The sequence below is a fragment of the Tiliqua scincoides genome, chromosome 8 (assembly GCF_035046505.1).
Source record: "Tiliqua scincoides isolate rTilSci1 chromosome 8, rTilSci1.hap2, whole genome shotgun sequence".
NCBI classification, from domain to species: Eukaryota; Metazoa; Chordata; class Lepidosauria; order Squamata; family Scincidae; genus Tiliqua; species Tiliqua scincoides.
The window spans coordinates 59,583,073-59,608,768 of NC_089828.1; the positions used below are offsets into that span (position 1 = coordinate 59,583,073).

At 51.1% G+C, this 25,696-nt stretch overlaps 2 protein-coding genes across 3 annotated transcripts in view; both read right to left on the bottom strand.

Annotated features, from left to right (window-relative positions):
- Nucleotides 1-324: 324 nt before the first annotated feature.
- HSF5 (heat shock transcription factor 5) lies at nucleotides 325-14,542 on the bottom strand. The gene is made up of 6 exons (XM_066636547.1): nucleotides 13,888-14,542; nucleotides 5,656-6,027; nucleotides 4,120-4,217; nucleotides 2,979-3,506; nucleotides 2,487-2,664; nucleotides 325-395 (listed from the first exon to the last, which is right to left on the bottom strand). The coding sequence occupies exons 1-6, from the start codon at nucleotides 14,540-14,542 to the stop codon at nucleotides 325-327; spliced, it is 1,902 nt and encodes a 633-aa protein (XP_066492644.1).
- Nucleotides 14,543-15,521: 979 nt separating this feature from the next.
- The window catches only part of MTMR4 (myotubularin related protein 4), a 38,094-nt gene continuing 27,919 nt past the window's right edge, over nucleotides 15,522-25,696 (bottom strand). For both annotated transcript variants that reach the window (XM_066635606.1, XM_066635607.1), the window contains exons 13-20: nucleotides 24,804-24,999; nucleotides 23,870-24,055; nucleotides 22,568-22,738; nucleotides 22,320-22,474; nucleotides 20,432-21,635; nucleotides 19,928-20,038; nucleotides 19,349-19,437; nucleotides 15,522-17,634 (exon numbers count right to left, since the gene is read on the bottom strand). In XM_066635606.1, coding sequence (XP_066491703.1) covers nucleotides 17,457-17,634; nucleotides 19,349-19,437; nucleotides 19,928-20,038; nucleotides 20,432-21,635; nucleotides 22,320-22,474; nucleotides 22,568-22,738; nucleotides 23,870-24,055; nucleotides 24,804-24,999 — 2,290 coding nt within the window. In that variant the 3' untranslated portion in view covers nucleotides 15,522-17,456. The remainder of the gene's footprint in view (nucleotides 17,635-19,348; nucleotides 19,438-19,927; nucleotides 20,039-20,431; nucleotides 21,636-22,319; nucleotides 22,475-22,567; nucleotides 22,739-23,869; nucleotides 24,056-24,803; nucleotides 25,000-25,696) is intronic.

Genomic DNA, 25,696 nt, shown 5'->3' on the forward strand with positions numbered 1-25,696 from the left:
GGGGCATCATCTAGAGGGGTGTTAAGCTTTCTTGTTTACTACAGGATCAATTTCCCCACTTTTAAGTAATTTGGGCAAATAAATTATTACATACTGTGAAACTGACCAGAGAAATAATTTAAATATAAAGCAGTAAAATAATTTAAATATACAGCAAAAACAATGGTGAGCCTATTTACCTGTCAAACAAAAATGAGCAGAGAAGAAGAGAGTTTTGTTAATAGCACAGGGAAAGTGCCCCCCCCCAAAAGTCCTCCTGAAGGAAAGGCACTGCTCTTCCCCAGCTGGCCACAGCTCAGCCTTTGCAGACTTTCCACCAAGTTCTCACTCCCTTAATTCTTCTTCCTTTGGAAAATGCTCTTGTTTGCAAGCCACGTCTACTAGCAGATGTAGATCTGGGGAGAACAGAAAAAGGGCAATCAGCATTTGCCTTTTTCAGGGATACTAAAGATGCAAACGGCTTCATCAGAAGCAAGAAGGAAGGAGTGCTTAGCCAGTCACTTTCCCTGCATGCACTCCTGTCATGGGGACCAACCCATCTTTGCTAGTTAAACTCTGGCAGCTTGGATGCAGGGAAAGGTTAAGCACTTAGAGCCCAATCCTATCCACACTTTCCTGGGAGTAAGACTAATTGACCATAAAGGGATTTACTACTGAATAGACATGCATAGGATTGGGCTATTACTTCCCACCCATCTCTCATCCAATGCAAACCACTCCTCCAAGGAGCGCTTTACAATTTACCAGAATATAAGAAGAGACCGACTGGATCAGCCCAATGGCCCATTAAGTCCAGCTTCCAGTATCTCACAGTGGTCCACCAGATGCCCCTGGGAGCATTCCGCTCAATAAGATATCTGTATCCTATTGCCACTCCATTGAATGTGGCATTCAGAGACAGGCTACCTCTAAAACCTGGAAGCTGCACACAGTCATCTTGACTCATCTGTGATGGACATTTGCTCCATAAACCTGCTCAATCCCCTTTTCAAGGCATCCAGGCCAGACGCCATCACCGCATCCTGTGACAAAGAGTTCCACAGATTAATTACAGGTGGGCTAAGAAAGATTTTCTTTTGTCTGTTCTTGACTCTCCCACCACTCAGTTTTAGTGCATGTCTCTGGTTCTGGTGCTGTTTGAGAAGAAAAGAACTTCTTTCTATCCATCCTATGCATAATTTTCTGTGTCTCAGGGCCCAATCCTAACCATGTGCTATGCCAGTGGAACACTTTGCTGCTGTCACAAACCTGACTCTGCTAGAGAATGCAGTCTGGCCACTGCCAGAATTGGTGAACAGCTGGGTCTGTGCGGTGCTGGATGCTGCCCCCTCAGGTAAGGTTGTGTAAGGACTGGAAGAGAGGCAGGGAGGTGGCCAAACGGGATGGTGATGGAGGCAGGGAGGAGGGTGGATTGGGACCAGGAACGGGTTGGGTTCATCGGCAGTGGTGTCCACACCTTCCTGGACCTGATCTGCCTTCATAGGTCAATGTGGATTTGCGTCAGCGACATTGTGGGTGCAGGTCCAAGCTGACCCACTGGGTCTGCAGGCTTACCCCGAGGAAGCCTTCCGATGCTAAAACCCCCTTGCAGGAGTCAACGGATGCTATGGTGGTACTGCTGCATCACCGCGTGGGCAGCTGTGCTGGATTGGACTGTCACTTGTGCCCCCCAGGCACCTTCTTTCTAGACTGAAGAGCCCCAACCATAGCAGTCATAAGGGTGGTGCCCCAGCCCACTAGTCATTTTGGTTGCTCTCTTCTGCACCTTTTCCAGTTCTGCTATATTCTTTTTGAGATTCGGTCACCAGAACTGGATGCAGTACTGCAAATGTGACCTTAACATTGATTTGTACAATAGCACAAAAATATTGGCAATATTGTCATAATTATACATTATACTGCAGGGTAATGCATAGTTTGCTTCTTACCCAAGGAATGCCTTAAGTTTATTTTCATTATGACTGACAGGGTCACCACGGATGCAATGCTGTCTGTCTCTCCCTTGATTTTGGTCAAGAGATCAGCAGTGGATCATGGGATCCTGTACTTCTTGCAGCCCCTTGTGCTCAAATCATACTTAAGGGTTATATTAGAACCAAGGTTAACCATGGTTCATTTCAATTTGTACCCAGCTTCAAACTCTGCTTTTCAAACCTTGAGAGGAGTAAACTCTGGTTAATTTTAACCAGTATTAACCTTGGCGCCTGACAAGCCAATAACTCCAGCCAATTTATGGAAGTGAGGAAAGCTCACAGTGTGTCCAGTATCAATAAATTGGCATACGCAGGGTCAATTTGATAGCAAATTGACCCTGCGTTTGCCTGATCTTGTCTGATCTTGGAAGCTAAGCAGGGTTAGGCCTGGCTAGTACTTGGATGGGAGACCACCAAGGAATACCAGGTGCTATAGGCTTATACCATAGTCTTTCGAGACTGAAGGTTGCCAACCAACCAGTCTTTGCAGGCTCCAAAACCTGCCACTCTTACCAGGAGATTTGCCCTTCTGCGAACTGCTCCTTCTTTCTCTGCATTTGGTTTGAATGGATGAAATCGAATCCTTGGCACATTTGCTGAGGGGACCCACCTCCGAAAGGAGGAATCCAAGCTGCTCTGAAGCTGCAACCGCATCTGATGAATTCGTTGGACACTTGATGTTGGAGTCCTCCTTGAAAAGAAAGAAAACCAAAACTTCATTTTAATGCAGTACAGAATTTTTATTTCACACACTCTTCACAGATGGTCCTTCCAACATTCCCTGGAAGACTTGGCTACCCAAGTAGGAATGGATCTCAGCTGAACCCAGACAGGGATCTAATATTCTTCTGATGTATGACATGTGCTGTGAAGAAGAGTATTTGCAGTAGTGTGAGTACTATTGGAAATGGTGGAAAGTGCTCAAGTGTAAGTTATTTTTTTATTCTAATTTGAATATTGGCTCACTGCAAAATAACATCTAGGTGAGGTTACTGTTGCCCACACCTGCTGCTGGCTGAATGGAAGTTCCTCCTGCACAAACACCATAGACGGCTGTGCTGAAGAGGAGTTCATCTGGTCTTTCAGCTTGGCTTGTGTTTGCTGTATGGCCGCAGGTTGTGGTGCTATCTGTGCTGTAGTAGTCTCCAAAGGTTCAGTGGTGTGGATAGTGTAAATAAACTCTGGAGACTGGGGCAGAGAGCATGCAATTGCTTGATCTGATTCAACCACGAATGATGTAATATCTGAGCCTACAGGTGTCAGAGGTTCTAGATGGCTGGCTTGACTTGAAGGTGCATCACAGTTCCCTGGATTCACTAGTAACTGTTGGCTTCGATTGGGCTGTGAGGTTGGACACTGGTTCTCCACTGGTTCCACCTTAACCATTTCCAGCTTGGGGGATGAATGCATCTCATCTACAATCTGGAAGACTGCCTCCAAGTTGACTTCTGTTTTCTTGTTTTCATCGGAAGTGTTGCACGACCAATTGGATGGCAAAAATTCAACTGGGTATGAAGACTGCATTGGTGGATTCTGGGGAGGCAAAGACATGGGGGGGGGTGAGGAAGAAGAAAACTAGTTCAGTTCTTTGAAATATTAAGCCTTCTGCTTATTTTTCTGTTCAGCAGGTAAGTTATTTCTAATGTATTGTAATGAGGTTGAAATAGTTCATTAGAATTTGCTTGGGTGAATTTAAGTGGGATTGTGGAGGAGAAGAGGTCTATCCCTGGTTATTAGTCATGAAGGATATGTGCTGCCCTCCAGTTCAGTGCAGCTGAATGCCTACTGCAGGGGGGCAATGGCAGGAGAAGGACTCATGCCTTCATCTTCTGCTGGTGGGCTTTGGTGGGCCACAGTGGGAAACAGGACACTGGAGTGGGTGGGCTCTTCTGATGTTCTTATGTTAACAAAGCTTAAGCTGCTTGATGTATGAATCACAATCAGAAGAAATTTCATGTGACCTGGGAGATTTTAGTCTTGTGTTTCTTAAAATGTACTCCCCTCCGCCCCGCAACGGCATAGGTAAATTACTTTTAAAACTGAGGGGAGTGGTGTGACTTGCCAGAAGACTCAGAGGTCACACTGGGCATTCCTTAGAGTGGTTTTTTGGATCTGGTCTCTTATTGCACTTACTTCCTAGACTCACCTGAAAATAGCTGCAGTGGGTATAAGTTGAGGCTGTAGAACTAGCACAGCCAATTAGGGGATCCATATGGGTAGGTGGAGAGCAACACTGTAATACAGCTGGAAAGAAAAGCAAAAAGTAAAATCTTCCCAGAGAGTAACAAACCTCTAGATTTTATCTCTAGCACATATTATCACATTGTACACAGTCCAGGTCAATATTCTATCTGCACATCATGGAATAGAGGCATCCTGCAAAGACCTAAACGAAGGGCAAAGACATAAACATTCCCACAGTACTTGCTGATTGATACCTGATTTTGATGCTTAAAAACACTTAAGGCCAAACTAGACATGACGCCGTTCACATTGCTTAGCCCTGCATGTTCGTCTGTCTAATGTAAACAGTAGGAGGAAGAACCCCTCAATCTGAACTGGAACCACAGGGTGGGGGAAGGGGGCCCTGCTTCATTGTCCCTCCCATGGTCCCAATCCAGATCCAGCCTTCCTAGGGCTGCTGTTCCTGCTTCACTACTGGGTAAATAGCTATGGGTCGGAAGACCCACTCTGAGGGAGTGCAAATGCTTTATTTTGTATTGCTATATTTTAAAACATGTTTGATAGTAATATATGCAAATAATTTTGAAAAATTCACATGACAGCATCCTCGTTGAACTAAAAACATTTCACTGCCAGCCCTGACTGATGCAATATGCACAAAAGAAAAAACAACAAGCTCTGTGCCTGCGGTGCCTACAAGACAAGGAACAGGTCTCATAAATCTAACCTCGGTAGCCCAAGAGCAAGCCAGATGCTATGGTTCTGGTTACTAGCCAATCTGACCTGAGGGAAATTTCTGCCCAATCCCAAACAGGGTGATCCACTAAACTCCAGGCACTACAAAATTCCTACAAGGTTTGATTTGCAACTCAGTAACCATAGTTGCACCCGAGGCTCACCGCCTGAGGTGGACGCCTCATGTGGCCTGTTGGGAAGCTTGCTGAGCAGGGGAAGCACAAGAGCAGAAGGCTGGGTGTCCACCAGCGGCTGGCTGAGCGGCTGGCTGAGCTAAGGTTTGAAATCAGGCCTGACTCCAGGGGCCAAAACATATTTTTCAACTACAAAGGGAGGGGTACAGAACCAGGCCTGTTCCTCCATGGGAGGAGGGCTTCCTTGAGAATTGCTCAGTGTTTCCATCCCTGGCCTGGAAGTGGTTTCTTTTCTCAGGCTCACACATGTTTTCACTGCCCAGTTAAATGTAAAGTATCCTACTGAATATGCACTACATTATCCATGCAGTGCCCTCTGTATACATTAGACAAGCTTCACTGTACTCTGCATATTTGTTCTTTTGAATCTGGCTCCATTCTGTTCCGGTGTGATCTGAAAATATATCCAGGAGTATTTCTCATCTAAAGCTCTGCCCCTGGGAAGTAACACCAGCACAAAAATGGCATAACTGCATTGTGGAGTGAGCTGAACATACAGTACATTGCCTTCTGACAGCTACTCACTCCTCCAGTGTCTGAGATCATTTAGCACATTTAGCACATGTTACCTGTTGGGTAGTAAGCTTGGGAGTATGGTGCTGAAGCTGCATAGCTGCCATATTTCTGAGAAGATGTGGCCATTGTCTGTGGGCCTTGCTGAATATGCACAGATGTGGCGCTGGGCTGCAGGGTGTACGTCACCTCTGTCGGAAACCGCTGGAGGACAGGAAATGGAACCCCTTTCTCTGAAAAAGTTGACGTCTCCACCTGCCCTGGGAGCATTCCAAGGGAGTTCTGCCATGTTCTGGGAGGAAGAGGAGTCCGATCTGAACTTTTCAGTGGGAAGGTGTTTTGGTTGTGAGATGACGGTGACAGGTAGGAATATGGAGATAAAGTATCACGCCGGAAAGATCGGTGAAACTGTCCTAAAGTCAGTGGAACTGCAGAGGGGAAGAAGGGCGAAGAGAGAGTCATCAGGTTATGAAACGCAAAGTAAGGGCAACAAAACCTGCCATGTCTCAAATCTTTGACACACACTTAAGACTCAGATTTTATAGTAAGTAACCTTCAAAAATTTATTACTCAAAATACAATTAGCTGTGGACAGTGAATGGAAAGTACCCCTGAATCTTAATCTCTGGTCCAGAATGTCCTTCACTGCCAGCTGCTTGTGCTTTTGGCCATAAGCTATGCCCCTGACATCATCCCAAACCTAAGAAAAGTCTTGCCTAGAATGACCATTGCCTGTGTGTACAGTTCAGGATGACTCCAAGATGCTTTGGGGACAGCAGGACCATGATGCAAATATGGAGACTCATGCACAATCTGTGTCTCTGAACTGGTGGAGCAAGTGCTCTGCCAGCACAGGCTGTCACAAACGTGCTGGAAAGCATGCTGTGATAGTGCAAAAGAGTGGCGCCAGCAGGAAGGTCGGTGCTGTCCCACCGGTGGCAGATCCAGATGGAACGCATGCCAGAGCAGGAAAGGGCTGCTCTGATCAGCACAGGGTTGTGGGAAGGGTGGAGAGGGGGTGTAATGGGACAGGGAAGAGTGGCAATGGGGCAGGGGTTGGCAGATTGGGCCCAAGAGGGGGTGGGATTGGCAGCAGCAGTGCGTGCTCTATCCTAACCCCCTTCCCAGGCCAAATACACAGACATGAGGCTATGTGGACTTGCACCAGCTATTTAACAGGTGCAGGTCTGCGTTGCCACATTGAAGCAGCTGGGGGTTACCCTGGGGCAAGGGGACAAATGTCTCCTTACTCCGAGGAGACCTCTAGCATTGCAACTTCTCCCGTCAGAGGCAGTGTGGCCTCCACTGGCACTGCTGCAAAGGTGTGGGGAGGTTGGATAGGACTGGGCAGTCACTCAGTTACCAGTCTCTAAGGCTCAAGCCTTCCTAAGTGTCAATGTTCAAATGGACACTGCAACAGCCCAAACAGATGACACTGTATGTTGTGGGCAGAGAGCCTAAAAGACTGCTAGAGAGAATTCCCAAGAGGCTAGGAAGATGGAAGAGAAAAAATGACTTTCTCATTTCATTTCTTGACCATTTGATTCACTTTGTCTTCACTCATGTTTTACATTCCACACTATCTTCTGATGGTTATAACGTTGCCATTTGCCAACCAAATTGTACAACGTTTTCAGGGTTTGTACCACTCTCTTAGGACATCATATGTGTGGAATTTCAGAAAGATGGGTAAAACGAACCCATTTTGCACACTCATTTTTGGTTTACGTTGAGTTCAAAGGCGACCTGTCCTGTGTTTTGATGCTTGTGACTTTGGTGCTTTCTGCTCGCATTGCATGAATTTTTCAGATACTGCGCCACTCCATTGAGGCATTATACCAGAAGAAATCTCATAGGAATTTGATACAACGCATAAATTTTATCAGCAGTTTAAAAAGGCATAGAGGGTGCATTGATTTGACAGACAGAAACCGAGCAGCTCCTCCGGCTGCTTCCAACTTCTGTGTTTCCCATTCAGCTGGGATGAAATGTTCAGCATCGTCTATCACTCTCTTCTGGCGTCACATATGTGGGCAACATCAAATGGGAGGCACACAACTAATGCAAGCATGACACTGCTTTTGGAGGCAAAGACTCCATCAGCAAGAGAGATCAAGGGAATATATACTGCCAGATTAAGAAGGACCATAATACAAAAGTAGCTAGAGAAATACAGTCGTTAAGGCTCAATCCTATGCAACTTTCCAGGGTGCCTTGCCCAGGGGTAAGGGGAAAAGTTTCTGAGCCGATTCTGGCCCCTATCCTGCATGGGGTACAGCACAAGCCTCTTGGCTTGCCTGTTCCAGTGCAGGACAGAATTGCGCCCTAAGGTGTGTAGGCTCAGTTTAGGCTAGGCTTAAAGGATATGCAGTTAGCTGAAACTGTAGGCTTAGATCTCCATTCAGTAAAAAAAAAAGGCACAGGTTTCCACAAGATGATAATTTCAGACAGGTTAAACGTAAGCCGGGCCATGGCAAGCTTTGGGGACTGGGACTGCCTAATCTTCCTTTAATTACCTAGTCCACTCTTCCTTTAATCCACTGTCACTTCCCACCAGAAACTCCCTGATCTCTGTTAAATTACCACTCTTTGTGTCACTCTGGTGCAGCCTGCCCAGTCAATCTCCCTCCTTTAAACAAGGATCACTGAATCCTTGTGGTTGTGTGCCCCTAAACTGAAACAGTTTTATTGGTTTGAAATGCCTGTTGCCTTCCCCCCACAAACCCAGTCTACCTCTAAATATAAGGAACTCAGGGTAGGGCAGGGCAGTCGAGTCAATCTGTACCCCTTTGCAAAGATGGAGAAATGTTCTGTGTTTTTAAGAGTGGCTATTTTATTCTGCTCCTTGCTTATAGCATCTGACAAACAAACCTTCCACATATGATATGTTCTTATATGCTTTTGGTAAAATAAAATGCCTACCAACTCTTAAGACTTGCAGCAAAACCGCAAGAATAACTGACTTGGGGCGCAATCCTAATCAACTTTCCAGCACTGACATAGCTGTGCCATAGCTGTTCCCTTTCCTTGAAGTTGCATTGCTCTTACCTCGCTGCTGGAAAGTTGGTTAGGATTGCGCCCATAAGAGCCTAAGAGGAGCCCTGCTATATCAGACCAAGGGCCCATCTAGTCCAGCTTCCTGTACTTCACAGTGACCCACCAGATGCCTCTGGAAGCACAAGACAACAAGATCCCTGCACCCTGTTGCTGTTCCCTTGCATCTGGTATTCAGGGACAGGCTACTTCTCAAACCTGGAGGCTGCATACATTTATCATGGTCTGTAAACTGTGGTGGACTTTTGCTCTGTTCAATCCCCTTTTAAAGTCATCCAAGCCAGGTGCCATCACAACATCCTGGGCAAGGAGCTCCATAAATTAATTACATGCAGGGTACAGAATACTTCCTTTTGTCTGTTCTGAGTTGCACGCCAGTCAATGTTAGTGGATGTCCCCTGATTCTGGTGTTGAGTGAGTGGGAAAAGAACATTCTTCTATTCATACCATGCATAATTTTATGACACACAACCCAATCCTATTACCAGACCTTCTTCCTCTGCCTCCTCCATGGAGATGTTGTTGTTGTTGTTGTTGTTGTTGTGCTAGGTAAAGCAGAAGAGAAACAGTGGGACACTGGCTGGACTGAGAAATGCTCCCATTTGTGTATCCAGAAATGGTTGTCATTGGGCTGTTGTGGGACAGTTGGGGCTTCTCTAAGAAAGCATTAAACTTTCTCTTTAAAAATTACAACGCTGTGCAGATCAGAGAAAATTGGTGATAGGAGACAGTAGAAATGGCCTCAACTGTTTGTTGAGGAGAAGGCATATTCTGAAAGATGGAGCAGGCTACGTGTTTGTGGACAGCCAATTTTAGCTGGTTAACCACTTATGTCTCTTCAGGGAACTTTGTGAACAGTCAGCCTGGATGGATGTTCAGATTCTTCACAAAACTTCTTTCTAGTGTTCTTTGAAGAAGATAAGACAGGTATATTGGAGTAAATATACTAGGTAGAAATATTTGAAGTAATTAGGAGAGGTCAATTGAGATGGAGGGGAAGGAAGTTGGAAATTGAGAGAAATGAATCTTGCCCCTCATTTCCAGTGCAATGATGGTAACAGCGGCTTAGATAAATGGACTGAGGCATCTGTCAACAAAATCTCTGCAGAACTCATACCAGGTGAGTAGGAATTGAGGGAATCTTGTCACCCTAATTTTCTGATGTTTTAGGAGTACATCAGTACTAAAAGAATTTGCTAATGTATTCTCAAAACTTCTGACAATTATCTTCAAGAAATCCTGGAACAGGGGAGGTGCCACAAGCCTGGAAATGGGCAAATGTCTTAATCCTCAAAAAGAGGGGGAAAGGAAAACCCAAGAAATTACAGATCCATCAGTCTGACTTAAATACCAGGAACGTTGCTATAATAAATGATAAAACTGTCAGTCTGTACACATCTGGATAGTGACAACTGATTACTAGAAACCAACATGGATTGTCAGAAATAAAGCTTGCCAGACAAATTGCATCTCCTTTTTGATTGGGTGCTTAGCGGACGGTGGGAATGCTGAGGATGCAATTTAGTTGGATTTCAGGAAGGCATTCCCCACGACATCTTGATTAGCAAGCTAATAAAATGTGGGCCGACCGTTAGATGGATTCCCCATTGGTTGGACAACCGAGCACAAAGAGTACTCCCCAATGGCTCCTCGTCAACCAGGAGGACAAATTTCAAATGGAGCACCCAGGGCTCTGTCTTGGGTCCAGCTTCTCTTCAAACCTTTATCAATGACTTGGATGAGAGGATAAAGGGAAGCCTTATCAAATCTGCAGATGACACTAAGCTGGGAGGGATACCATCACAGCAGAAGGCAGCAGAAGCATTCAGGAGAACTTGACAGAAGAGAATTCTGGGCTGGAACAAGCAACATGATGCTCGCCAGGGACAAAGGCCAGGTCTGCCCTTTGGCAGAAAAGATTGTCAGAGGCACAGGAACAGAACAGGCACTCTGTGGCTTGGCAGTGCAGCCTGTGAAAGGGATCCTGGTTTGCAGGCAATCACAAGCTGAGCAGGAGTCAGCAGGTGTGCAGCCACAAAGACCAATGTGGCTCAGGAGAAGCATGGCTTCCAAGTTGCCAGAAGCAGGGGATCTGCGTAACTCCAGGCTGAGCAGACCCCACCGGGAGTGCTGCGTCCCGTTCTGGGAGCCATGTGTTGAGGGGGAGGCGGCCAAACTGGAACAGGTTCTGAAAAGGGCAGCAAGGCTGCTCAGGGGCCTGAAAGGCCAGCCCTACCAGGAACAGTGGAGGGAATGATGTGTGTTTTGCTTGGAGAAGGCTGAGGGGGACACGGTGGTGCTCCTCAAACACCCGAAGGGTGCAACATGGAAGAGGGCACAGAATTGCACAGGAGTTAGTGGAACGGGAAAAGGTGCAGAAGAAGGTTCAAAATGATCCATGCACTGAGGCACCTCCCTTTCAAGGAAAGCATACAATGTTTGGGGCTTTTCAGTCTAGAACAGGGATGTCAAACATAAGGCCCGCAGGCCAGATAGGGCCCAGGGAAGCTCTTTGCTCAGCCCCTGAGCTAACTGGGCTCTCCCAGCACCACCGTCATCTGCTGTCAGCCCTGAGCTGCAAACTGATGCCTCAGCAGAAGAGGCACTGTTGATAGGGTGGGGCTGGAAGAGCCCACATCAGGTGGCCACCCTTACAGCAGCCCCGCTTCTGCTGAGGTGTCACTTTGCAGAGCACCCCCTCAGCTGCTGAGCTGCAAAATGATGCCCTGGCAGAAGTGGCAGTGTTGAAAGAGTGGCCTGCTTGATAAGGGGGCTCTCTCACAATTTTTTCTTTCGTCATTTGTAGCTAATGATTTCCTAGAGAAGAAGAAATGTCATATTTCTGGTCATCATTTGCATAATAATGTCAGTTCCTGCTTAATGACAGGAATCATTTCTGACCCTCTGCAGGTGCCACGAATGCTATTTGGCCTGCTCTATAAAACATGTTTGACACCCATGCTCTAGAACGGGGGGGGGGGGGGGGAGGCCAAACCCTGGCCATTGGGCCACATGTGGCCCTCAAGGCCTCTCAATGCAGCCCTCAAGGATACCCCAGTCTCCAATGAGTCTCTGCACGCTGGAGATTTGCTGGAGCCCGCATTGGCCCGACACAACTGCTCTCAGCGTGAGGGCGACTGTTTGACCTCTCACAAGAGCTGTGGGATGAAGGCTTCCTCCACTGCTTGCTGTTTCATGTCTGTGATGCAGTAGCAGCAGCAAAGGAAAGGCCAGCCTTGCTTTGTGCAAGGCCTTTTATAGGCCTTGAGCTACTGCAAGACCTTCATTCATTCATATAAGTTCATCTTTAATATATTCATTTATGTATACTTATGTAAATATATTCAAATTTTAAATGTAAATTAATTCTTTTTCCCCGGCCCAGTGTCAGTGAGACAGTGTCAAAGAGATGATGTGGCCCTCCTGTCAAAAACTTTGGACACCCCTGGTCTAGGAGGTACTGGGGGGGGGCATGATTGAGGGCCCAACCCTAATGGGATGCCACACTGCCAGAACTTGCATTCCAGTGGTGCAACATGCTTTACGGTTGTCGCAAAAAGCAACAAGCTATTCAATGTGGGCAGCAGGCTGCCACCACACGCCAATGGTCAAGCAGCCCTAGTGCTGGTCAGTCAGCACAGCATAGGGTAGGAGGTGACAGGTGGACAGGAATGGGGGAAGAGGGTGGATCAATGCCAGGAAGGGGCAGTATCAGTGGCAGTGGTGCAACTGCTATCTTCCTCTTCCCAGCCTTGATTAGCCTTCTTGGGTGCACTCCAAGTTGCACCAGCAAAATCACTTGCACAGGTCTGAGTAGACCCGTTTGGGCACTGAAGGCTTACCCCTAGGTAAGAGAATAAATACAATCTTACCCAGAAACCTCAGGGGCTCCCTCCCACTGCAGGATGTAGCATGTGCTCCCTTGGCACAGCTGCATTGGTGGAAAGGGATTTAGTTGTTTGGGTTGCTTGACGCAAAATAATGCATAGGATGGAGAAGAGACTTTTCCCCCCTCTCACACAACACCAGGACCAGGGGACAGCCGCTAATGTTGCCTGAAGAGCAAGTTAGAAAAGCCAAAGGAAATATTCTGTACCCAGCCTGTGGTTGTCTGTGTGCTCCCAGAGGCATCTGGTAGGCCACTACGAGATACAGGAAACTGAACTAGATGGGCCATTGGCCTGATTCAGCAGAGCTCTTATATTCCTGTGATCAGATTACCCAGGCAGGTGCTCCCTGGCTGGAGTGCTTCAAGCATAGGTTAAGAGGCACCTTCTGGAGATTTTCTAGGGAGGATTTTCTTTCTTCAAGGAGGAGTTGGACACGATGGCCTTAAAGACCCCTTCCAACTGTAGGATTCTATGATTTCAGCAAGCTTGTCTGAAATATATCTTTGCAAACATATTGTGAGATCTGCTTTTTTTTAAGGTGCATGCTTAGGATTTCTTAACATGAATTAGATCCCCTTGGAGATGCTTGAACTCTCCTGTGTACTCATGCGCAGGTTGGCTCAAGGATGAGCAAGGACTGAGTTTCCTTCTACCCTTTAGGTACTTGCTGATGGATGCCATGGAAATTCAGACTTGTGTTATGGTGGCAACAAGATTGAGTGGTTATTTTGGGTTAATTCAGAGAAAAACTGGGACTGTGGAAATGGTCAGGAATGCCTCAGTTCTGTACCTGAAAAGAAGTGAAGTGCCTGCTTTCAAACTGCAGCTAGCAAACAGGGGAGAGAAGGGAAGTGCGTGAGCAGGTTGTGTTCACATAGTACCAGGTGCTTAAGACTTTCTCCAAAATCACACCAAAAGGGGTCTTGCGTGTGGCAGTGGAAGGACTCAGTCTGAATGCCAGATCGTGGCATGTACCTTTTACATCAGCACCTGAGTAACCGCAGCCTGTGTGCGGCGCATGCTTGGAGGCCCCTTATCTGGGATGGGAGGGCAAGGCTCGTTCCGACCCCCTGCTAACACCGCCCTTTGCCTGACTCCCAAAGCGTGTGCGTGTTTGTGGCACGTGAGGAGGGTCCCAGGCTCGCGGCACCAACTGGGCAGGTTTGCCAAGGAGCCGCTGCCCCTTGTGCATGCAGGAGGCTGCCTGGGGCGCAGCAAGGGCCGAAGCCGCTGTCGGGGCTGAGCGCCCAAGGCGCCTGGCCCGGGGCCCTTGGGTGCTGGCGCCACACAGGCTGCGGTTGCTCAGGTTCCTCAGGGCGGCCTGCTGTGCCCTGCTGCGCTCACCAGGCTTGCCGTCGCTGCTCTTGGGGGCCGGGGCGGAGGCGGCCTGTGCGGGGGCGCCCTGCGGGGGCTGCTGCTGGGCCAGGAGGGCCTCCCCGCCGTGCAGCGAGGTGCTGAGCAGGCGCTGGAAGCGGTTGGGCGGGCGGCTGGTGACCTCCAGGCCGGCGGCCAGCTTGGCCTTGTTGGCGCTGGTGAGGCGCTTGAGGTGCACCAGCAGGTCGGGCCGGTCGCGGCGGAAGTGGGGGCTGTGGAAGTGGTGCAGGGCGCCGCCGGGGGCGCAGGCGGGGGCCGGGCCGGGGCCGGGGCCGGGGGGCGGCCCCGCGGAGCCCCCGGCCGGCCCCAGCACCACCTTGCGGAAGCCGTAGAGGTTGAGCTGGCGGATGAAGCTGGTGAAGTTGGTGGTCTTGAAGAGCTCGGGCGGCGCGCCGGGGGGCGGCGGGGCGGGCGCGGCGCCGTCGCCCGCGGGGCCCGCGGCGCCCCCCGCCGGCCCGGGCGCGCCCAGCAGCTCGGCCTCGAAGAGCGGCTGGTCGATGAGCAGCCCCTCGCCGCGCGCGTCCCAGCGGATGGAGCGGAAGCGCGGGCTGTTCACCAGGCGCCACAGCTTCGCCGGGAAGTTGTTCGGGTTGATGGGCGCGGCCGCCAGCAGCGGCTCCTCCATCGCGCCGCCGCCGCCGCCGCCAACGGGCGCTCCGCGCGCCCAACCGCCGCCGCTGTCACTCACCCGCGGCAGCCCGGCCTGCGCCCCCGCCCCCCGCGCCGGGACCCACTGCCCGGGGCGGGACCCACCGGGAGCGGCGTCCCCGGGCAGGGAAGCTTCTCGCACCCCCAGGCTCAGCCCCAGCCCTGGCCAGTGGAAGCGAGAGGCTGACCCGAGCGGGGACCCACCGGAACTGGCTCACCACCCGCCTAGCGGGTCCCGACCCAGCCTGAGCATCGCTTCCGCATTAAAACCGCATCTTACAGTTCTGAATTTCCGGCGTGTCTCTTGCAGCGCAAAATCCTCCCGCTGCACCACTTTCCGTGGGCGGCCGAGCCGGGAGGGCAGACTCCCCGCCAGGCGGCTCCCTGGGTGAAGGGGTCAGGCCGGCTCGAAAGCCAACTCGGCACCACTCGGCTCTGGGAGACACTCCTGTTCGCCCACCAGAGCAGTGCTTTTCAGCCTTTTCTGTCTCAGGGCACACTGAAAAGGCACTAACCTTGTCCAGGCACACCGCCAGTCCTTGGAAAACTGATAGGGCACACCGTGCTGTTGGGGGGAGGCTCATATCCCCAAGGTCCTAGTAAAAATGACCTTCCACCACACTCCCGCGGTACACCTGGCAGCACACCAGTGTGCCACGGCCCAATGGTTGAAAATGGCTGCACCAGAGGAATGGAGGGAGGAGGAGATGTGGCCTCTTCAGAAGAAGGTTAAGACTGAGATTTGAGGCCCAAAAACCACCCTGGGCAGGAAGACACAAACACCATCATACTAGGCCCCACTTGAATGTAGAGGAAACAAGACAATGTCCAGAACCAGTGTTTACAACATAGCATGTGTGCATGTACATGTGTGTGCCTATGAGTTGCTTACACTCCCCTGGAGAGGCAGGATAAGGACACCAGTCAAAACAAAGTAATATGGTCCAACAAAGCAGCACTAATATAGAGATTTTATTCAACTGTATTGAAGTTTGTACAGCACATGGTTTGTCACAAAGCTGTTGAACTGATTTTGGAGGTTATTTTCATGTTTTATTTTTGCCTGAAGACAGTGACACAGGCTGATGAGAGCTAAAAGCAGTTTTGATTAATGGTGGCTGACTTGAAGAAGGGCCTTGTTCTCTTCATTTTTGGATTTCTTTTGTTTTACATCTGTGCAAATGAGCTGAAAATGAAACCACCAAATCTGAACTCTCCCCTATGACTTGCACCACTTTGTACAGACAAAGTTCAGAGCATGGCAAAAATCAGATCTCAGCTTTCACCAATATGTGGTGATCTGCTTCCCTGAAAGGGGCTGCAGGGCAACTTGGAGAGATTCCGTGTCGGAGGAGGAGGATGGCTTTTAGGCTTATGACCAAAAGCTGTCTGAGATGTGGCAAGTCACAAGTGCTAGACAGGAACACTGAATCCATGGGAAATTTAAAAACCAGCCCAGAGGTGCTTGCTGGCGAGCACTGAGCCTGGTATGCAGAGAACAGCACTTCCAAAGTCTTCTTGAGATGAGGTCCTGGCATGTTCTTCCTAGTGGGGAGTTCAAGGCCCAAGATTGGCTGAAAAAGTCCCTTACCGTTTTCTTTGTTGCACAACCCTCTCTCTCTATTTCAGGACAAAGCAGTCGTGAACACTGCTCCCAAAGCTCTGTGAAAAACATAAGCAGCAGCAGCAGCAGCAGCACCTCGCTCCCCCCTTCTAAAACTTAGTGCTTGTTGGGATGGAAGTGAAAACACTGGAGAAAGGTTGCACAGTGGGGCAACCATAAGTCATGAGTCCAAAGGGGGATTTCATGGTGCTGAATGGAGAGAGTTTGCGCAAAGATGAGGGTGATTGTGGTTGTTTGCTAAATGCCCCTTGCACCTTCTTGAACAGCAGAAGGAAAAGAGCCCATTAACCAGTGTTCGCTGTGCAACTAGCATGCCCTCTTTTTTTGTTCTCCAGACTACAGTTCTTAAGTGCAGAGAAATAACATTAGCAGCATTTTGGACTGAAACCCTCAAGCACACTAAAACAGCACATTCCAGGAGGTCAAGAAAACCCATACCGTCGGCCCTCCAGGCATCGGGTTTTCAGATACAGAGCAACCATAATAGAGAGACACAAGTGCATGAGGGAGAAGGTAATTCACACTGGCATGGACTGGGGAGGCTCAAAGTGTCTCTCCTGGAAATACACCAGGCTGGGACTGGCTGCCCAACACCCACAGGGGGGCTGGAAAGGCAGCAAGCAAAGCAAAACTTGGGTCTGCTTTCCACATACAACAGCCCAGCTGCTGGGACAAGAGTCTGTTTCCTGAAAGGACACAGGGAGGGTGCGGAGCTGGGTTTGGATCCATAAGGGAGCCCCCCACCCCCGCTCTTGGTACCAGAGCCAGCCTCACACCACCCAAAGAAGGGGCTGGCCAGCCAAATACGGTGACCAACAGGCGACTCCTGCAGCCAGAGCAAGCTCCTGCAGAGACCCCACCACTCTGGCTGGGGGTTGCAGCCTCCTTCCTTCCTTGCATAAGTCAACCTGCCTGTCTTTGTGAGGTGGGGAGGAGGGGATCTGACTCTTGCCCTTCCATGGCCTCCCATTGCTTTGGGGCACAAAACAACGGTCTGCGCTGCCTCGCTCGCCAGCCATCCTTGGAAGAAAAGAGACTCCAGCGGAGCTGCAGGTCTTTGGACCACAAACAGCACCACGACGTGGGCCATAGTCACACTCTTTAATCCAATTTCCTCATCTCCAATACATGGGGCACCAAGTGGGGGAAATTGTTGCCAGCAGCGCACACAAGGCTCGGTGGTCAAGCACTGCCTACGAAGGCAGCCCTTCCCTTCCAGGCTGCAGGTTAAAAAGACCAGGCTCAGACAGGTCTCCTCCACTGATGCTCAGCTCGAAGCGGTGGCAATGGGCTTCTTCAGGTGCTGGCTCATGAGTTCCCGGGCACGGGAGACCTGGATGTGGTCGTAGCAGGAGTTGCAAACGAGAACTGGGTCGTAGAGCTGCTGGTCAGGAATGGGCAGCTTCAGGTGGCAGCAGCCAGCACAGAACACATTCCCACAGTTTCTGGGCAGAGAGAAAAGAACAAAGAGGATGGCAGTGCCACCGGAGCCAAAGTGGGCTGGTGTGAGGAGGCCTGACCTGCAGAGAGGGGCTGGCCTGGCTCCCTGATCAATGCCACCCACGGACCCTGCTGTGCTGCAGGTCCCCAGGCCTTTAAACATGGGGAGCACAGCACAAACTGACACTTCGCACTGCAATGCCCTGCCTTTGCTTGTGATGGGAATGGAAGGACAACGTCTTCCACGGGGCCCATGACTCAATGGCAGTGCTCTGCATGCAAAATGGACAGGCCCAGCCCCAGCTGCAGAGCTGGGTAAGAGTCTGCCTGGGACTCTACAGAGAAGACAGTGCAGGAGAAGCGGGCTGGTGGCTTGGCAGCACTGCGTGCCCAGTGGCAGGGCCTGCACAACTTAGCTAGCTCCCACTCAAGGCCTTCCTTCCACTCTACCCCACAGCTCCTGTCTTGTCTCCCCAACCATTCATTGCAACCCCACAATTCCTTCCTCCCAGAAATAAGACGATAAAATCCTATGCACACCTGCCAGCAACTAACAGCCCAATCCTAACTAAATCCTTCCAAGGCGATGCAATGGAGCTGGCACGGGCTACGCCACATCCCACAGGGGATTTCCGCCTGCAGGGGATTACCTTGGGCTAAGGGGACATTTGTCCCCTTGCCCTGGGATAAGCCGCAGCAGCTGCCCCAATATTGTTGGGGCAAGTCCAAGCTGATCCATTAGGGAGACTGGGCCAGGGAAGGAGGTTAAGATTCAGCTGCAGAACTTGCCTTCCCTAGGCCTCGTTCGCCCACCTCAGCCCTGTTCCACGCCCCCCCCCCACATCCATCAGGTTTATCTGCTCCAGCAGACTTCCGTCACTCCACCAGCACATGTTGAAAGGCTCTGGCCTTCCTGCTGGCTCTCTGCAGTGCTGCAAACTGCTTTATGGTGCTTTTACAGCAGTCTGCACTGGTGGAATGTGTGTTCTGTCTGCACAGGTTGGACAAAATTGGGCCGTAAGTCCCACTGAAGTTAAAGGGATTTATTTCTTCGTAGACATGCATAGGATTGAGCTGTAACATTACTTGCTACCCACAAGGCCATTCTCCCTCCCCACACAAGGTGTACTCTCATTGGCTTCTCTTGAACAGAGGTTGTCATTTTGTTCCCCATCTTTAAAAGTCATGCTTCCTACCCTGTGGGCCACCAAGCACAGTCAGGTAAGTTGCATGTTCCACAGAAAACAAGCAAATAGTGGCTTGTTAAGCAGTGAAGTTTAAGTACTGCTCTTCCAGGGATCTTCATTGCCCCTTCCCCCCATGAGAAACCCACAATTCCTTTGTCAATGAATAGCATCAGGACAGCTGTATTTGTATACTATTTCTAAGCGCAAAGGATAAGACCTTCATGTCTTTGAATGTCTTTGCCTGTCTTCCAAGAGAGAAACCAGACACTTGCACCAAGCACCCAAGCAAATGCCGGGCAATCATATCAGCTATGGCTGTGGAATGAACCTGGGCCAATGTCATTGCGATTAATGATCCCCTCCTATCTCTAGAGGAAACACCCGTCTCTCCCTCTGACTGTGGCAGCCTCACCCATTCTTTTTGGCCTCCCAGATATTTTATTTGGCCTAAATCCTTAGGCCATGGTTATCGAGTGCACACGCATGTGTAAGAGTACATTGGGGACAACTTATAGCAGTTGGCCAGTGTTACCTGCAGTGGTGCCTGCGTTTGGCGAGCCAAAATTCACAATCACAGTTAAAGCAGTGCGAGGCCATATGGTCTGGAACCCAGCGTGTGACCTGCAGATAAATCACAGTGTGTTACGGCTGGTCCTGCCACTCACAGGGAGCCTCAGATTCCACCCTTGGGGAGCAACGTCTACAAGCTAGGACACTGGTGCTCTGGGTTCTGAGCCCTTCCTTTTCAGAAAGATGACTGACAAGCAGAGAGAATGTAGAGGGGAACTACGGGGACAGGGAGAGGTGAAAGAATGCAAGAGATGCTTCGCCTGGAGAAAGGGAGGATCTGGGGAAAGGGTTCAATGACCGGTCTTTGGACTGGCGGGGAAAAGGGCTTCTTAGTGCACGGTGGTCTTAATGAAACCCTTGATGTATCCACACTGGACTACTGTTAGCGATCACGGGGGCTGGGCAGGGGTGAGGTGCAGAAGAAATACAAGAAAACAAAGAAACTGAAAGATGGAGTTGGGTCTCATCCTACTGCCAGATACTGCAACCCAGCCCAGCTGACTGGCCCCAGCTGCTCCCCAACCAAGAAGCTGCAACATACCTCTGTTTCCCTTTTATCCACAGGCTCCCAGCTTGCTTCTGACAGGCAGTCCTCACTGTGATCAGAGTAGAAGTCCTCGTTTTCACTGCCATCAGATTCCTTGAGGCAGGTCTGCAAGGGAGGCGAAGACAGCCATGAACCCCGTCCCATTCCACATGCACTTCCACTACTCTGAAGCCTCCACTTCCCTGACCCCAAACAGGGGGTGGGGGGGATGCTGGGGTGCCTCTGTGGGAAAATGGGGACGCAGCAGAAAGAGGGACAGGGTCTACAAAGCACAGGAGGGGGCGGGTCTGGCAAAGCCAGAACACTAGAGCCTATCCACATGCCTGTCTCTGTGGCCAGTTCCCTGTGCTGCTGCTGTACCCTGCCTCAAACCCAGCGCCTTCTGATCTGCAAGGGTGAAAGGCTGGCAGCTGGCACACAGACTTTGGGACACGTGTGCCTTTCCCGGGGGCGGGCTGGGAAAACCACTGGCGGGGGCCTCCACGGACTGCCACTTACAAAGTCATCCTCGTAGTCCATTGGTGGCTCAGCCGGAGGAGCGTAACAATGGCGGATGTCCAGCCTCAGCTGCAACTCGCGCACCTGCCTGCGCAGCTGCTCCACCTCCTGCTTGTAGGTAGCTTCGATCTGCCGCAACCTGTGCTGGATCACGTCTGTGGGGAAAGGTAGGCCGTCGTCGTCCAGATAGGGAGGAGGCACTGGGGAAGGGCTGCTTGCTGACACGTGTTTGGGGCCAAGTGCCTGCTTCAAGTGGCAGGGGAGCCACAGCCTGCTGGTCTTCCCGGCAAGGCCTGCAAAGTGCGCGCCGGAGTGGCCAGAGCAGCCTGGGAGCCTCGCACCTTCTTTCAAAGGCCACTGGCTGCTGAGGCACAGTCCAGAGGCCCAGAAGGGCCGGCAGCTCAGCCGCTTGTTGCAACAACCATAGGACAGGAGTCGCCGTGGACCCACATCACCCCCCGGAAGTGACGTCCCCATTCCCTGAAAGCTGTCCCAGTTGGCTCCCAGGAGAGAGAATTCGCTTGTCTGGCTCTGAGAAACTCCTTTGCGGCACAGTTCCTGCGGAGCTCTCCCCATCGGGCTGCCCTCCTCTCTGGGCCTGGCACTGCCACCCCTCCTGCTGTCCTCCTCATCCTGCCTTGGGACCCTGGGAGCGGGTGGGTTCCAGATGGGAGGGCCTGCTGGAGGCTGGAGGGAGGAGTCTGGCCCACAGGTGGTGCCAAGGTCCCAGGCACCACTGGATTCCAGGCCAGCCTTCACATGGTCAAGGGGAAATTTTTCGAGCAGCTCCTCTGCTCTGGTCGAGTCCATGGGTTGCTTCTTTTGCCCAGGAGCCGGAGAAGTGCCTGCTGCTGTCTCCGGACAAGCTCCACTCGCCAGCTCCACCTCAGAAGAGAGACCGTTCAACTGCAGAGATGCCCCGACGTCCTGCAGTGGCGGTTGCCAATCCACGTTCGGTGTCCTGCTGCTGGCAGCTTGTAGGGGAGGGCGTTCCTGCTGCTGCTGCTCAGGCACCTGAGGCGAGTCCTTGGTGGTGCTCTCGCTGCCTGCCGTTGCCTCCTCAGCACTGGGGTGCCGGGGCTCCAGGCCCACCCTGACATCTGGACAGTGGTTGTTCAGATTCGGGTCGCTGGACGTGCGAGTCAGCAGGCTGCCAGGATCACAGCCCGAGAGCAAGTCATCCATGGACCGGGTCTTTGGTAACCTGAAATCACAAGGGGCCATTTTGGAGTTGAAGAACACATTTGCTGCTGAGGAACGGCCTCTGGGAGCCGAACTGGGCAACAGCTCGCTCCTCACCTGCACACCGAAGGAGTCAGAGCGAGTCCTCTCCACTCCGAGGCCCCTCAGTTGACCCCCAGCCTCACACTGCACCTTTCTTGTCAGCAGAGCAAAACCAGCTACTCTTTCAGGACTGCACCTGCTTACTGCTTCTAGTGACCTCTTTCCCAGAGGCAGATATCTGCCATCCTCATTATGCACAGCAACAAACCCTGTTTCCTGGGGCCACGGGATAAGAGGCACTCAGTCCATATACTGCACTTGGCATTTCCAAATCTACTTTACAAGACCATTCACTCCTGGCTTTTAAGAAGCCCATAAGGAATTATTGGCATGTTAAGAGTAAAATGCTAGGTCTTCAGTAAGTGATCCATTTGCTGATAATTCTTTTCAGAGCAACAGGACATGTCAGAACAGTCAACAGTGGATACACTAATAAATACAATTTATGTACTGGCCCAACCCACTAAAATCTGTCTTGCACAATCTACACTGAAGCAGTCCGAAAAGCACGGAAAGAGTGGGGTGCGCATAAGCACAAGTCCTTAGGGAACCCTGCCATCAAGCAGGCGGAGAGGCTCTGGCTTCCAGGTCTTGAGACTCCTACCTGTCAAGAGACCTGCTGCTGAACTCCTGGCTTTGCGACCCAGAAGGCAGGTACAGGTCCAGGCCTTCTTCTCCTAGCGGGCACGGGGATGATGCTGGGAGATACACAGCCGTCCAGAGGTGCAGCGCTCGCACATGGCACACTGGGTGCAGCACCTGCCGTGGAAGGGGGAGGAAAGCAGACTTCAGAGGAGGGCCGAGAACCCCTTGTTCATCCAGATCCGGCACTGGAACGGGAGCTGCACCCACCTGCTCGCTCCCCGGCATATAGAGCAGGTTGTGGAAGTGCTTGTTGCCCGCTCTCAGGAGAGACCACACTGAGCAGGTACGCTTGGCAATGTTGTGCATTTCTCGCTCACAAGGGCTGTTTCCGAGGAAGGTTCCATAAAGGCAGGAGTACGTGTGCTGCACCAACTTCACCTGTGACACCAGGAAAACACATCAGGCCAGGCTTTGGGTCAACTCTCACAGGAGCCTGACTCGCAAAAGGCTTCTTTTTAGGCTTCTGGCAGCAATTAAGTCTCTGGATGTGGCTGCCAGAAACCCAAAATAAAAGCAAGCAAAAGAGCAACTAAAACTTCTCTCTGATTTTCTGTGGTCTTATCTGTTGCTCCTCCACCATTTATCTCACACCCAGCTTTGATCACCTAATGCTGCTCCTTGAATCTCTACCACGGTTTCCTGTCCACTTCCAGTTTCAGCACCAGAGCTTCACCCTTCTTCAACGTCTCCATGGCTTTGTTCTCCTCCCCCTCTACTCTCACTGTCCAACACGACCCTTGATGGTCCAGCATCACCTTTCTCAGCCACCTGAGGATCTCCCACTCTCTAGAAGGGTCCTGTCACTCTGGGTGCCCCTCACTGCCCAAAATGGTGCCCCAGAATGTCTGTGACGCAACTTTCTCACTTCCTCCAAGCCCTCCTTGGAGTAAAGCCCCACTTTCCTCCTGAAGGCTGTAGCCCAAGCCCTGGAAAACCTTTAGCACAGGCTCCACAGCCAACTATCACAGAGCATAAAGAGATGTGGCTGAAGGAGACATACTTCGGAACACAACTTCTGTGGTCCACTAACTGCTTGCAAGTGTGGACCATATCCACTGTTCTTGATGCTGCGCTGCTCCATATTTGCCACTGGTGAACAAGAGATGTGCACACTGTACTGCCCAGCTCTCTCGCTCTTCAGCCTGAGGCAGTTTTCTTGCAGGAAGATTCTGCCCCTGATGCTTCTCTCAGACCAAATCATTTTGCTGCAAACATCTTTCACAGAGAGTGGAATGTGTGCCTCTAAAAATAAGGCCATCAAGGGTATCTTGCTCAACGAACAAACCCACCAGAGAGCCTCAGGCACAGGCTGCAAGGAGAGTAAAAGCTGGGCTCAGCTGAAGCAGCCCAATCAAAAGCAAACAGCAACGCAGTATGAGCCAAAAACAGGACTCGTTCTTCCAACACAGCCAGAACACGCCACCCACGTCCTCTGCCAGAACAAAACCATCTGTGTGGAATGGGGTCTCTCCTGCTTCTGCCCAGCCACCTCTCTTCGCTGGCTCTTACCAAGAACGCTTCGTTGAACTCAAACAGGCAGGGGAACTGTTGGAGCAGCTGGTGGACAGAATCCAGCCACTGCAGGAACACCGGGCACTGCTCGTTCTGGTCCTCCGCCTTCTCCTGATGGCCACAGCGGTCTCCAAACTTATGGCCAAAATCCAGCCAGTCCGATTCCACCAACACCTGGAAGCCCTGCCAAAAGAGAAGCAAGTCAGATGCAGCATACCACCTCCCGAGCCAAGACCACTCGCCCCTCCCAGCGCCTCAGGGCACAAGACCTGAGTGCCCCTTTAGCGCCCCCTCTGGGTCCTTCCCTGCTACACTCTCCACAGATGGACCTCCCAGGTGGCTGTTGTTGCCTAGGAGGCTTCTTCTTCTTTGGTAGGAATTCCTCCTCTCCAACCTCCCTGCCTGGACACACCTGTGGTGCCACCTCTCTGTCTCTCACAGCCCTCCTCCAAACTCCAGCTTTTCTGCAAAACCTGCCACTTAACCCCCTTTGTCTCTTTTTCAGACAAGCTGAAGTGCAAGGGGCTGCATTTGTATCTCCATCCCTTCGAATCCTTGCCTCTTTCTTTGCTCTTTCAAGCCTATAACATCCTTAAAGGGGGGGGGGTTACTTTTGCTTAAGAAACTCTAGAAGGTGCTGCTGCCTAAATCAGCGCTTAGTCAGTCAACCAAGCGTGGCAACATCGTTTAGCGCTAAATTTGATGCAAAAGATGTTTGCTCATTTTAAAGACACTGAAGGACATTTCCTATGGAAATCTGTTCACTCAGCCAGCACAAGGGCCAAGACAGCCAGAGGAATCACTGTAGTCTGAGTGTTTTGGGCAGCTCTGCCAAGCTCTGCCACCCCAACCCCAGGCTGGATTCTCTGGAAATGGCCCTTTATCCTAAAGGCTACACTCAAAGGGGTGTAGAGATACAGAGGCCCAATACCTCCATGGTCCGGTAGTAGGGGTCCAGCAGAATCTTTGCCAGAGCCACAATCTGCGGGGTTCTGTCCCAGCCATCCGAGCAGTGCACAAGCACAGGGCGCCCCTCCCGGTCCACAGCATTGGAGACCAGCACAGCTGCCTTCAGCATGACCGAGAGGTGCTGCAGCCACTTGGTGCTCTCCAGAGCCGACAACCAGCTGGAAGGGACACACACAGGGGGAAGTGTTACATGAGGACTCCTTCCAGGCCTCTGAGTTGCAAGTAAAGGATCCAACTCCAGCTCCTGGGGGAACAGAAAACACTGGCAAGGGCTCCTTCCAAGAACCCAAGAAGATGCTGCCCTCCTCCTTTGCCAAAGGCAGGCAAGGGAGCGTCTTGCCAGAAAACAAGCCAAGGAGACACAGGAGCCCCAGTGCAACAGGAACAGCTCTCTTCTGTGCTTTGTTCTACTAGCCCTCAATGAGAAAAAAGAAACACTTCCATGGCAACAGACAAAAATGGGAGAAGCCTGACCTAGAACAGCATGGCAGAAAGAGACAAAAGCAGAGAGGACATGATCACTACTTGAGCCACCTCCCTGGGGGATGAAAAGGCAGACCCATGGGCAAAGCACCCATGGAAAGAGTGGCCTGGTCAGCACACGCACCCCTTCTCCATTTGAGAAGCATTTTGATGGAGAGGACGGGAGTCAGGCTCAAGCGGGGACTACCTGGGCTCTCACTTCTGCTCATCGCAAAGCTCAACAGGGGACCTCAAGGGTCAGAGAACAAAAGGGAGCCAAGGTAACATCCCGCATGCTACCTTGAGCGCTATCATGGTAAAAAGGGGAAGATCCACCCCAGGGGTCTAATATGCAGGACCTGTTGCAGGGGCCGTGCTGAAAGAAGAGCAAGT